Here is a 14,505-nt window from a genome sequence, read left to right on the forward strand (position 1 = left end):
TGATCTGCTTTTTCAGCCCTTAGTGTACTTCCTGTCGTCAGTTTGCTATTCATTGGATCACAAAAGCTTCTTTGCCTGATAAGACAGCAAAATGTGTTTGCAAGTGCATCATGAAACTGAACAGTACTTAATACAGAGTAATTGAGCCCTTTGAAGGCCTTAAATAAGCTCGGTTCATTCCTGGCAAAAGCCACCACTTTGGCTTTTGACAAGCCTGCCTCATCAAGTATATTTTGGCGATGTTAGCAGGCTTTTGACAAACTAAATGCACGGGACAGTTCTTATTTACCATTGGAATCAGCAGATGATAGTACATGTTCTGGTAAACATTTGTCAGAGTTGGGACTCCTCAGAGGAAACATTGTGTTGTGAACTGTGAAATTGCACAAAAACTGCATGATCCCAACACTCCACGTGTGCAGACTCATGCTTTGACCACTATTTCACAACTGAGAAGCTTGATTGACGTGCAGAAACTTAAGTTTTTATCATTCTGGTGTGAATGATCACGTTGTGCATTTATTCCGCTTTTTATTTTATTTATTTATTTACGGGCATACTGCCAACCTTGGTTAGGTCCAAGCAGGATGGTTACTTTACTCGGCAATGAAGAAGCAAACAAAATTATTCGAAATTATAGAGTAATTAGCAACATATACGGCACTTACAACATACAGAGAGTTTGTAGCATAATAAAACCTTGAAACTTGAAAGGAGCTTTGAGGTGTAATACAAAAAATTGACAGAAACATTTGCAGGGAATTTTCAACATACAAGGCAAGGCAAACGAGGAGCTTGCAACTCAATAAAAACTTGCGACTCCTAAGGAGCTACAAGGTGTGGCACAGTTCATCAAGTCAATTGCTAGCCCATGGAGGGACAATTAGACCTGGGCAAACAATTCCAGCCAGCAGCGTTGTGGTGGCAGTGTTGAGTGCTTCTAGCAGACTTTGGAATTAAATATTGAGACGGATCAAGTACTAGCTTGTTGTTTAGTAACAAGTAAAGAGAGTCCTTTTCTTGTTACTAAAGTTTTTTTGCCAATATTCTAGGCTCGGGATATCGTGAGCTTTAATTCGGACGGAGAATCAGATCTAAAAAATTTTGAGTACACAAACGTGACAGCTTTCCTTGGCACTTTTTGAAGCCTCTTTATATTCGATGTAGTGTACAGATCCCAAATTATTTTCAAGCTTTGGCCTGATTAAAGAAAGTTAACTTAGAAGTTTGACGTTAGAGGGAGAATTTCGGGGCTTATTTATGCCTGGGATCACATCTGATAGCAGGCGTTTCTCCTTCAGTCGTTCTGTTTTCGGCTTGAGATGAACAATTTGTCAATTCCTTCAATTCATTCATGGTATCACTTTATTGATCTATTTGCTTTTCATCAGTACAAAATTGTCTAGGCTATAGTGACATATTTCTTTAAGCTTATTCCAGAGTGCACACGCATCCTTTCCATGCAGACTGTTTGGCAATATTCAAGTTATTTTGTGATAAGTAACGCCTGGATTTTCTGGATAAGTAACACCATTCAGTATGTTGTAAAAACTGTGCATTAGTTTCGGAATCCGTTTTTTTGTCAGCCATATGAGGGAGTATTTTTAAAGGGCCAGAACAGTGAATTTAAGCACCCAGTTTTTTTCTACACAGCAGAAAACTTGCTGTCGAAGGTGTTTGATTCTGCAATGAGTTTGATAAAAGTGCTGTAGACAACGTTTACAGAGAATTTTTTATTCAGTGCGTGTGCCTGTTTTTATGTAGACCAATACTGTAAACAATGGCCAGCGAAAGCGATGGCGATTGCACGTTGGCAGATGTGATTTACCAAAGAATAATTAAAATCTTAACCCCCCAGACAGTAATTAGGCACTTTTTTTTATACAGAGTAGCATCCATTTCAGTTTCAGCACCCAAAGCTATTACGCAATACAGTGACTTACACCTCGTTAATGAAAGTTTTAGTGGACCATGGTTGACACTTCATCCGAGAAATGCAGATTGTATGCAGAACACAGTGGCGTCATATAGTGACAAAGGCTAAAGCACATCTTCAGCGAGCCGAAGGATGCTTTGTTTTTCATCAAAGGGGGCACTCGAGAGAACGTAAACTTTAATAAAAAATGAATACTCCTGATAGAAAAAACACTGTGCATTTAAAACAAATCAGTGATATTTTATTGAGATCTGGTTACGTGGTGTGCCACACTAATAATGGCAGGGTTTCACCACAAGATGGCACTAATGCGATTTTCAATGCCCAGTTGAAATTTGAAATCCTCGTTTGTTCGATATTGCTGTGCTTAATTCTCACAATATGATTCACAGTCTTTTCTTTTCTACCTTTAAACTCGTGGCATCTTTTGGTGAGCGGTCAGTCCCTTTAAACTTCATACAAAACCTGTCGGCATGTAATCATCACACAAGCTTGGCACCCGAGGTGGCGTCTTTTCACATTGAGCCTGCGCAGCATTGACGGTGTTCTCGCGATTTCGCAGCATCTACACTTGACTCTAGGCGCAAACGACAACTTTGTGCGAAAAGATGACTTATATTAGTCTTATTTTAGTTTGGAGAATATTGCTGCTCCCAGCCTGGACTGTAGGCAGGTGCCTGTCTGTAACTACTGTTTCCGCGGTTACCATGAAGGTTTACTTTTTTTAGGGCCTCTTTGAATGTACCAGGCATTTTCTAAACAATTCTGTGCCACCAGCTGTGTAGTGGACACTGTTATCTTCTGACTGCACATGTTCGCCAGTCAGATTTTTTTCTTTCGTAAGCAACACATATACAATTTTTTTGTTTAGCTGCATTATCATGTGCTGCAATAAAGAAAAAAATTTTAACTGTTAAAAAAAAAAATTTATTCACACCACCCTGGAATTGCATGTTTTCCTGCAGTAAGGAAAGAGTTAAGTTACTTTTGAAGAAACTTTGAGCTCAAGTCAGTCTGAACTGAAGATTTCACCAACAGTAATAGAAAGGCAGATTTGAGCAAAACTGGACTTTTTGTAAATAAAATTAAGTAGAAAAAACATGAAGTAATGTGGTCGCTCACCATGGTTTCTTTGCACTGTGGGTGATGACACTAGAACTCAAAGCAAAGTTGGTTGGCTTTAATTGTTTGCAAAAAACTGCAGTGCTCAAAGCATCTGAAAGCTAGGTGTTTTATGATATTAAGCTTTGTTTTGAGTGATTTTTGAAGAATAATACCCCTGTCACGCGGGCACTTTCAAAGGCTATTGAATCGAATGCCTTCAAGATTCTCAATCAGGGTTGAACTCGGAGGAGTTGTGCCACTGCTGCATGGCCAACTCGATTGTCGTTGAGAGATGCAAGCATCTCGCCAAGGTGTTGAAGCGCCACCATCGCCGACAGTAATTTTGCAGGCATGCTAGCAAGCAACCAACAAGTTTAACCTGATGAGGTTAACAAAATGTTTATTCGTTATAGTAATATTAATCACTCTTGATATGAACTTTGTTGTCTTAGACATAGCGTTCATGCACTTTTGAGGAAGCTAGTATTGATTGTTTTGTGTCACTGGCAACAACTGTGCTTTGTGTGCTGCAGTGTTTTGTTGCTTGGGCTGTCTTTTTTTCTGCAAAATAAGTTGTATATTTTGAAGTTCCATATATTTCAGAACTGATACTACTCTGATTTTATTCCCCTGTGCGTTGTGCGAGTGCTTCGTATCCGAGAGTGCACGCTGCCACTGCTCGTAGGCCCACGAAATCTCGATAGAGTTCCGCACTACTCCATTGACTCTATAGACTATTGTCTCGGTGGCTACTGAAACTGCCCATGCAGCAGCGCTCACTGGCCTTTGAATCGATAGACTGTCGGTTCAGATGCCTTCGAAATGCCTATTTGACAGGAGTATAAGGTTAAAAACATTCAAAGCATGTCATCTCTTGCAAAAGTTTCAAACACTTGTGACCAGTGTGGGCACAGAGCTGTGTAGTGATGGCAATAGATGCAGTGCCATGTAAATAAAGACATCTGAGGAAAGCTCCTACTGTCATTTACAAGGTTGCACCAACAAATTAATGCAGCTGCATAGCCAAGAGGTGTGTGTGAACTGACTTTGTCATCGAGTTTGATGGCCTGGGAACCTTTGCAATAGATAGTATGTGGCACAGTGTAAGCCAACAATGTAACAATCAGACCGTGCTTGAGGCTGGCCGATGTCTTATTTCGTACAGGAGGCATTGGGTTGGACATGGTGGCTTGTTGTCTTCTGGAGAATCTTCAAAACCTACTGTTGTGGCCAGATAAGCTTGTAAACATGTTCTGCATTTGGTTCAACTCAAATTGCCAAAATAAATACAGCTTCATTAGCCAAAGAGCTACTACTGGGGCTAGTTGGAAATACATACTTGAAGGAATTGGCGAGCGCTATAAAAACACGGAAAAGGGGACGAACACACAGGACGAAGCGAGCTTCATTAGCTAATAGCACAGGGCTTGGAACAGAGCCTGAGCTGAAAAAGCATGGGGCAATTCAAAATTTAGTGCTGTCTGAACTATGTCTGTAGCTATGCAGTCTTTGGAAGTGTATGTGCATGTGTATGTATCTTGTCATTGGAAAAATTTAGTGCACCATTTATCGATTTCTGATTTTGACTGGGGCTGTTGGTAGCACACGAAACAGACACGTGTACTTTTTGTGTACTTGTGCTCATGCAGTCCCACGCTGCTGCCTTGCCCTGCACCTAGTGAGCAGCAGCCCAGTGAATTGCACGTGGTGGCACCTAAGGTGGATGACCACAGTGGCAGCAGCATTGCCAGCAGCAGCAGTGGCTTTGGCAGCCTGCCCCGCAAGCAGCGGCCGACTGTAGGCAGCACATCTGCAGGTGGTTGCTCTCTTGGCTTTTTTTTGTTTTGCTTTACCATTTAGTTCCTGTGTGTTACAGTCTAGCTTTCCTTGTATAGCTCTTGTTCCGTTTGTGTTAATGAAAAAAAAAACTAAGAAAAATTGGGAAGTTGAAAAAAAAAATGGAAAAGAATGATTTGTGTGCCCTCCTCTTCAATAATGCGTGATGCTCTCTTCTTCGAAATAGCATGACGCAGAGGTGTAGCAAATGTTGCTGCACAGCAGTTGCAACACTCTATACTCTGCGACAACTTGTTTTGGCAATAGAGCGAAAGCTACATAGCCGAAACACACCCCCATTTTTTTTTTTTTTTCTACTCAGCGGAATATAGGGAACCCAAGGTCAAGTTTGGGAGCGTAATGCCAGTGCCGCAGCGGTGAACCGTGAAAAGTTGAGGCGCCGCCGGAGCAGCCGCTCTGCTAGCTTTGTGTACACATGCAACTGGAGAGTTGTGTGAGGCACAATCTTCGTGATGACAGACGCGGTCCCGGCAAAGCAAAAAGGAGGAAGTGTGAAATATTGTGTCATGATGCAGTAATGCTTGTCACGCTTGTGGTTCAATACCACTCACACGAAACACCACATTCAGGCCATAGGTCTTAAGTGTAAAGCTGATATTGTTGCAGAAACTAAGTACAAACATGGCTTAAGTACTGAAATAAATTAGAGGAGCAGTAGGCCTGGCTTCACAGGGTTTAAGTTCATCTGCCTCACTAATCAATCGGCGGGTTATGTCCCATCGTGCGGAGCATGTCCTATTCTTTACCAGGTTTTCCACTCGATTAGTGTGCCTGGCCATGTAGAAACATTTTTTCTTCTCTGCTAAGAATACTTTCTTCCCCGGTTCTACATAATTTACTTTAGTACGGCTGTAATGTAAATAACCAAAGCGTATGTACAGGGTGATCTACTCTTGCCGCGAACACGAGTATGCGGCTACACTCTTTGGAGCGCCAGTGCGTCTGACCCGCCTGTGCATGAAAGTGAGGTGGCAGACGACTCGCCGGCCAGTCGCTCACTGCTCAATTTTCCAGCCTGGTGACTGCGAGTTGCAAACCCCTAAACCAATCAGCGAGTGAGGCTAGCTTTCGGCAACGATACTGCCCACGGACGTGCCGGGCAACGAGCTGAGCTGCTCCCTGGCTACCGTAGTCATCGCTAAGCCTAACCATTTCACATTGATGCAGCATCTGAGGGCACTTCGGAACTGGCCAGCAATGTAGTAAAGGTGCTACTCTCATCACCGTTTACTGTCAACCTCGTCTCATAATAAAATAAAGACTTGGTCAATTTCCACAACGCCTTCAGCAGCGAAGCTAGCAGACAACAGGCGAGCTGCACTGGGCAGCAGCAAAGCGGCTGTGGAAAGACATTTGCTTGTATCACAGTTATCACTTTCACGAGCAACTCGGTATTGGCCAACAGTCCTCAAAAATGATTCATTTTTGACATTCTTCTACTCCAGGGCTTGGTATGGACGCGAACAAACAATATTTGTGCATTTTTCTGACACCGGCGGCAGGCAACCAGGCCGGCAGGCCGGCCCTGAGAAGCGTGCCACTATCCTCATGTTGCTTGTACGGCCGCAGTGTACATCAGAACTGCCATGACATCCTCCTGTTTGTCGTAGTGCGTTGCAAATAGCACTTTAGAGGACTGCACGCGAGTGCAGGAGATGCAGCCAAAGCTGACAAAACTTACGTCATTCCGGAGAGTTTTCGCTTCAAATGAGAATCCAACGAGAAGGTGACCTACAGATTGCACTTGCAAGTGTGAACTATGGTGTTGTCGAGCTGTTGCTTGGTCGCATGCCCCTTCGACTCGCAAGTGAGTGGATCACCCTATGCATTGCATGCAACAACGGAGAACTACGATCAACGAGTGCCTCGCTTTATTTCGCAGAACTGATAGTATTTGGCATATTTTGAGCATATAATTAAACAGTGGACATAATGTCCCCAGTCTCTCGCTCCTGGTATGACGTCACGCCATAACGTCACTAGCGCCTCTAGCGGCAGGAGCGTAGCGCGGTGCGCTGTGGCAAGCGGCCGCCGTTACCTGATGAGCCGAGTTGGTAGCCCGTCTCTCACTCCTGGTATGACGTCACGCCATAAAGTCACTAAGCAAACAAGAGAGGGGGGATGAGAGGCTCGTTATAAATATGAGAGAAGCCAACAGCCACAGAAACCAAGGGACACGAGGGATTTTTTTAAATTTATTTATTTAGTTTGTGCTGTTGTTTGATTAAGAATATTACTGAATATGTTACCGCTTAAAGCTAATTGATAGAAAAGCAGAAGAAAAAACAACCACATGCCGCCGGTGGGATCCGAACCCACGACCTCCGAATTACGCGTCCGGTGCTCTACCGCTGAGCTATGGCGACGGCTGTCTCATCTTCTGCTTTCGGGAGTATTTATGTTTACAAATAACCTAACCTTTAGAGTGTTCACCAGCGCCACCCACGCTCTTAAGCGGCGGACGTAGCACGTCCTGAGTCCCCGCTGATGTGACGTAGAATGTCATACCCCCGAAAGCAGAAGAATTGACAGCCGTCACCGTAGCTCAGCGGTACAGCACCGGACGCGTAATTCGGAGGTCGTGGGTTCGGATCCCACCGGCCGCATGTGGTTGTTTTTTCTTCTGCTTTTCTATCAATTAGCTTTAAGCGGTAACATATTCAGTAATATTCTTAATCGAACAACAGCACAAACTAAATAAATAAATTTAAAAAATCCCTCGTGTCCCTTGGTTTCTGTGGCTGTTGGCTTCTCTCATAAAGTCACTAGCGCCTCTAGCGGGAGGAACGCAGCACGCCGTGGCAAGCAGCCGCCGTTACCCGACGAGCCAAGTTGGTAGCCCGTCTGTCGCTCCTGGTGTGACGTCACTAGGCATGGTATGACGTCAGGGGTCATTCTAAAGGTCAAACGTGGCAAGTATCACTGACTTCAGAAACGCAATTTACAGTCAGATGGGCCTCCTTGTCCTCGATCGTCTGCTCCACACAGCAGATGACTAATCAGCTTCTCTCCTTTAGGTTTGCATTGCAGAGCTGCGCGTTAATCTGAACGATCTTGAAGCCACAATGCAGGAGGTACATCGTGACAGCACGAGTGCGTGCATGTGCAAGAAAGCGCGCATTACATTCTTTACTTACATTCTTTCGGGTGTAAATCTGGTTGCAGAAAGCTTCAACTTCAAAAACTTCAAAACTTTTATTTCCAACAACTCGTTGGGGGTCATGAGGCATGAGGATGCCTAATGCCCGTACAAGGCAGCAGCGTATAGCCAGCAGAAAATTCTGAACACATGTGCAGTTGCACATTGACTGATCGAAAGACATCGAAACACAGCAAGAAAGCATACAGTACGAAAAACTGAAAGGCAATGAAAATACAGTGAATACCATTAGCTGCACAGAAACTGGGATGAAAAAAAAATTTCACGTGTCTGTTTTCTATTACATGCACTTAAGTCAAAATTTTTCAATAGATGGTGCCAGCTACAGCATCAATGGAGTGAAGCAACTGTGCAGTAAAGTGGGTGGTGGTCACCCTACAGGCCAACTATTGGCAGAGTGACACTGGTGCAGACACTCTGCCCATGTACCTTTCTTTTTGTTGCCAAAAAAAGTTGTTGCAGTGTACAGCATGATGGCACATCCTTGTGTATTTTTTAAATTATCCGAAACCCCATATTAATGACAAAAGGCTTTTGTGTCATGAGAAACGGATGAGGAGGACAGAGGTGAGACAGGCAGTTATTTTGTTCTAGGTGCATGCCATGCATCTAAACACAAAAGGCAAAATGCTAGAGGCCCGTGCACTGTGTGATAGCAGTGCATGTTAAAGAAGCCCAGGGGTCAAAATTATCCGGAACCCTCCACTACAACGTCCCTCATAGCCTGAGTCGCTTTGGAATGTGAAACCCCCATCAGCCATAACCCAAACAAAGGAAAGTTTTGTTGAAGACCAGAAAATATGGAGTATTACATCAGCCAACCACATCTAGAAACTGGCATTCATTTTTATGCAGGAGCCCCTCTCTTTGTGCAGAATATGTCAGGGCTGCTTGTTGAGTGCAGTACTACAACGGTTAAAGAGTTAGGACCTGTCCTATCTCTTGTCCCTGTCGGTTTTTTATGCTGGGAAAATACTGTCGGCCAATATGAGCCATCTGGCATATTATCACATCATGCCTGCAGCTGATGTAAGTAGCCAGAGTCTGCTTTCAACAAAATGCTCACTCATTCACTGGTGTATGAGAACACTGGTGGATGGCACTATAAAGCTGTATGCACTGCCACTTGTTTTTAATCTAGGTAGCATCTTCTCTGATTTGGTAGCAAATAAAACATATAATATAAATCACAATTGTGAAGGCCACAGAGAAGGTAAATTGAAACCACCATACAGTTACCGCTGTCCTGCATATATATACATGGCTGCATCTATATTAGCTACATAGTGTGTCATACTGACCATTAGGGTGCTGTTTTCTTTTTTTTTTTTTTCATGTTTGCAGCAGAGGGGGGCAACGGTGGCGTGGGGTGTCCGGAGCCAGGTGAGCCTCGCCGGGAGGAGGACTTTGAGCAGTGCCACTCACGCAATTCAAGCTACCACAGCCAACACTCCCGTGGCTCAGGCTATGGCAGTCTCCAGTCGCACTCGCGCCATGGTAGCTCGGAGTCTGGACATGTCAGGTAGGTTTTCCTCTTGCATAAGTGATGGGGAAATCAGATCTGGCTAACTGAGCACTGGGCCGCCGTCTCTGCGCGCCTGCGCACGCACAGCAGGCAGTGCAGCGGATGACGATGCTGCACTGTCGGCCAAAGACTCCCAGTAGTCCTTGTGAAAGCGCGTGACTTCGGCACACTTTTTGGCATGCCGCTCGGATAGTGAGGGCCTCTCCTGAGTTTTGCTTCTTCCATGCTTGAAAAGGGTACGGCACTGCTCTCGCGTGCATACACACTGTCGCCTCGCAGTTTCTTACTATGGATGAAACAAGTCGACCGGGACCGTCCGCGCCGTCGGGATAGTCTCGTAGATGATGGGCTGAGTCTGATCATCTGGCTGACGTTGCTAGTCATGCTAAGTACTTAGCTCCTGTCAAGTAAAAATTAAGAGAATATCATATGTACTACGTTATTCTTTGTAGCGGAACATAATAGCACTTGTAGTGTAGCAGCCACGCTCACTCACTGTGGGGAACTGTGTGGGTGAAAGACGACGACGATTCAGAGGCGTGAAGCTCGCTCGCAGCCGGAACGTTTGGCCTGAACTTTTGCTGGACGTTGGAAGGCGACCTAGGTTCTGCTGAGCCACAGCCCCTTCTTACACACTGAATGTCAAACGTGCTTAACTATCATTCCCTTCATACGTGGCAGTGTTTACTTTGCAAGGAGTAATAGATCTTAATAGTAGCATGAATAGGAAGACAATCAATTTTTGGGGGGACAGCGAATTAATATGTGGAAGGTTTTATTTCCAATGCCTGTTTTCCAAATATCGCCGAATTTATGTTTTGTATATAAGACTGGCACAGCCGATAATTACATTGCTAAAGAAATCTTCGTTCCCTCAAAATTCCTTGCACACGCCTAACCGCACTCACACGCAGTGATCTGCAGTGTCTTCGCAGCAACTAATACGTAGCCTGCATTTCAACTTATAACAAATTAATCGTTGAAACTCCTAAATTTTGGTGACCGTAATAGTCCTGCCACATGGCCAAACTGTTATTTTAAACGTGTGACACTCACATTCGGAGTCATTCGTGCATTGTCACTCGATTACTGAAATTACACTACAAAACTACAACTACAAACTACAAAAATCATAGCCTCGCACTAAGTTCGGTGAGCTCACTCCACTTGACTGAAACACACTTCACATGGTGCACGTGTGAGCAGTCAGCTTCCTTGTGCGTCAGAAATTCTTGTGCAATGCCGACATGATTTACTTTGGGCAAGCAGTTCGGAGAAGTGCCGATGTCGTCTAGCCAGACCGGTTATGTGCGCTCACTATCTGTGGACACATGCCAGGTGGTATGCTGCCAACGCTGCATTTAATCTGCTTAATCCTTGACACAAGAATGCAAGTGAATCGTACTGTGTCTTTTTTGAGGTAGGTCAGGGCGGAAAGTATGTGCACCTCTGCGTGGGCTCAAGCACAGACAGGCACAGCGGCATTGCTTTAGAAAAATAGTGGAAGGAAAGTGCATGCATAGTACGTTGCTAGAAAAACTATGTTTCGAATGGCACTTATCTTTAAGTGTAGCACCGTGTCTCATGAGGCAATATACACCCGCTGGCAGTCGCACTAAATTTGCCTTTCTGACACCCGTACAACTACAGTAGCCGACCAATATTTCGGACTCCAATAATTCGAACTAGCGCGATATTTCGGACTTCGCTGAGGAACCATCGTGCACCTCATAGGAATGTGTACGTTTTCACGACCAATATTTCGGACTTTGTGGAGTCTAAAAGTTTGAATTTTCGGACTAAAATAGGCACCAGCAGTGTTGTGATGATCGTTTTTCAACCGAAAGTTCGTTATTTCAGCCTAACATAGATGCGAGCGGGCATCGCTGTCACAACCAACCCGTTTGCCGCCACCGCGAAAGGCGCCATATTGGATTTAACCGGAATCAGCTCGGCGGGCACAATCGGACTGGCTTGGATAGGCTTGGCTATTTGTTCTTCATCGTTGCTATTCGAGATAATAAGATGCTCTCCGTTGCCATCGAGATGGCCTACAAAGGACGCGCGGTGCGCGGAGTGGGGGGAGAAACTTCATTCGGAGGCGCCCGCTTCTGCTCGCGTCTTCCCGTGGGTTACCCATGGGTTAGCTCGGTCTTCGCAAACGTCATTGCCCCATGCAAACTGACTGTTCTTGCTTCGTGCAGTGAGTGCATTCATTCGCCGCATGACCGCGGCCGCGTCCCACTATCTGGTATCATGATGTGATAGGGTGCGGACATGAAGAAGGCATGGCTATGACTCAGATAGAGTCTAATATTATCGCTTGTAGGCGGAACATGGGGAGCGGTGATTTTCGCGATTTTGAAAGCTGGTTTTTCGCAGAAATGTTTATTTTTTTAAGTTCACGGATTTTTCGGACTGTTTGATTATTCGGACCATTTTCCTGGTCCCTCCGAGTCCGAAAAATCGGTCGGCGACTGTATATCACTTCTGTTGCACAGGCAGCAACGCACACATTGGTGAAATGCAAAGAAAAAACATAACTACAGTTTGGGAAGTGTGACGCAATAAATATAAAAGGCCCGTGAGTGCGGTACAAGGAAAAGATACGCCAAAACATGAGAAATTCATAAAATAGGGGTTATGTGGTTGCATGCCAGTCCCGTGTTTTCCTGCAATCCGCGCTTCTTTTGTGTGGCGTTTGCCGATTTTACTCTTTTCTGTGCAAAACCAAAACTTTTTAAGAAGTATATCACTCATCCATTGCAGAAGGCACGTTTTCTTCGGCAGAAAATTCTCTGTAAACTTAGGAGTGAACCGCTGTGTGTACAGTTCGTACACACTAGTGGAGTAATGGTGCTGCCACCTGTAGGTCAATCTCTCGGTGAATTACTGGCGGCAAAATCTGCATAAAAATTGCGGACGATGTGGTACCCAGCTCACTGTTTAGTGAAATATTATTTACTGCATTCGCTGTATAGCACAAAAACACAATTATTTGCGACAAGAAGGAGACTAAATTTGACTGAAGCAATGAAATCACTCCTAGGCGCAGCACACTCTCAGTAAAAGCTGCAAGTTCGCAGTGTACACAGTTGTGTACAATGCGTCTAAAAGGGGTTGAGACAGCAAATTTTGAGGCTATAAGCTTGTTATGGGCTCCCTCTGTATATCTAAGGTCATCCATGGCCGAGTTTTGGATGCGGCCTGTGCCTAAAATATATTTTAATTCAGCTTCAAAGAATCTTTTAAGTGCTTTTTCTCACTATTGAGACCCATTGCTAGCAAGACAGTTGGCAACGTTTAACCATGGGAACAATATCAGTGATAATTGGTGACATCACAGCACAGTAGTAACGTGATGTACTATGAACGGCAACGCGAGACATCAGCCAGGCGCTGCGTCGGCGACTTGGCAGTCGGTGTGCTGATCGGCAAATAGGTATGCTGTTGCTGACGCACCAGCCGGCACCAGAATCGGCGGCCGAGCGAAACCTTTATGTTGATGAAGCGATGACTATAGTTGCTCTTGCCTACACCTTCTTTGTACAGTAGAACCCCGTTCATACGTTTTTCACCGGACCGGGAAAAAAAAACGTAACAGCCGGGAAAACGCAACAGTGAGGAAAGCACCGAAAATTAATGAAAACAGTGCAGCTTTGACTTGAAACAATTTATTTCCGCAAATTGACCCTAGGACTTTAAAAAATCGAGAATGGTGGATTGCAGTTTCTTTCGCTCGCTGGAAAGAACAACGCGTTTCTCAATAGCAAAGGCCGCATTGCTGTCAGCGTCGCTTTGCAGTGCGGCCACACCGCACGCAGCAGTGCTGTGCAGTTCACGCGCTCACTGCAGTCCACGCTGAAGCGACGTTGTGCACAGCGTCAAGCACTGAAATTTTCGTAGGCTGCTCGCCGCGCTGCTCCGCGTAGGCCGCCCTGACTGCCTGTCGACTGTGTTTAGTACTTCCAGCTTTTCCTCAAGGGGAAGCGCCTTCCGCTTATGCAAAGCTATCACGCCATCAAAGCACGATAAAGATGTTGTTGCGAGTGAGAGATGGATGAAAAGGAAATTGCACGGGCCTGCCGACTGACTCCAGCCGAGCCACCACCGCTGTCACTTGCAGATAGAGGAGAGTTAAAAGATAAAAAGAAAGAGTGAAAGAAAAGAAAAGACGCGCGTGGCAACAACTGCCTCTGCCGAAGCGTATGCTGGATGAGAAAAACAGATAAGCGCCCGCAGCCCTGCCTCCTTGTCACCACCTCCCACGATAAAGATCGCGGCATTCGGCTTTCGCGAGGCAGATAGCCATCTAGTGGCGACCTCTCCAACTCGCGTGCGGCTTCTTGTAGCCAGTTCCGTAGCCAAGCCTGGCCAAGACTCGTCAAAAATCAAAATGCCGGTTGGCGCGCATTGCCCGGGCGGGTTCGGGGAGCCTGGTTGCGACGTATCATGCGGGATCGTTTCCTCGGATACGACTTAACAGCGGGGTTCCCAATACATTGGATCCTATGGAAGCTATGCCGGGACCCGAAGAAAACGACGTAACAGCCGGGAAAACGCAGCAGTGAGGAACGTAACAGCGGGGTTCTACTGTACTATGAATAAGCAAAACGAATGACTACATTTCATATATTCACCCTTTGACTCGCCAGCGGAGGAGGAGGAAAAGCTTTTACTACAAACTACACTGCTTTTGCCTTCTTGAGTGGAGCCGTCAGTCAAGGGCTGCATGTGCCGCTGCGATCCTACAGCCTGGCCAGAGCAGCTGTCGCTGGTCGTGCGGGTTCGTGCCGGTCAGAGTGGTATCAAGAAGGGTTGTCGGTCCATGACCTCGTTTGCCACCGCTACTTTTTCTGAGGACACTCAAATACAAATGGTCATTGAGCGTAGTTTTGACAATACAGTTGAACCCCTCAATAA

At 45.3% G+C, this 14,505-nt stretch overlaps 1 protein-coding gene across 6 annotated transcripts in view; it reads left to right on the plus strand.

The window, feature by feature from the left end:
• Positions 1-14,505, plus strand: part of LOC149352652 (EEIG family member 2) — a 48,994-nt gene that overhangs the window by 20,147 nt on the left and 14,342 nt on the right. For 5 of the 6 annotated variants that reach the window (XM_089581857.1, XM_089581855.1, XM_089581856.1 and 2 more), the window contains exons 5-6: positions 4,690-4,856; positions 9,402-9,579. In XM_089581857.1, the coding sequence (XP_089437983.1) occupies positions 4,690-4,856; positions 9,402-9,579 (345 nt within the window). The remainder of the gene's footprint in view (positions 1-4,689; positions 4,857-9,401; positions 9,580-14,505) is intronic. The other variant, XM_089581858.1, reaches the window with a different exon arrangement.

Source organism: Amblyomma mixtum, chromosome 3 (assembly GCF_055824585.1).
Source record: "Amblyomma mixtum isolate Tamu chromosome 3, ASM5582458v1, whole genome shotgun sequence".
Lineage (NCBI taxonomy): Eukaryota > Metazoa > Arthropoda > Arachnida > Ixodida > Ixodidae > Amblyomma > Amblyomma mixtum.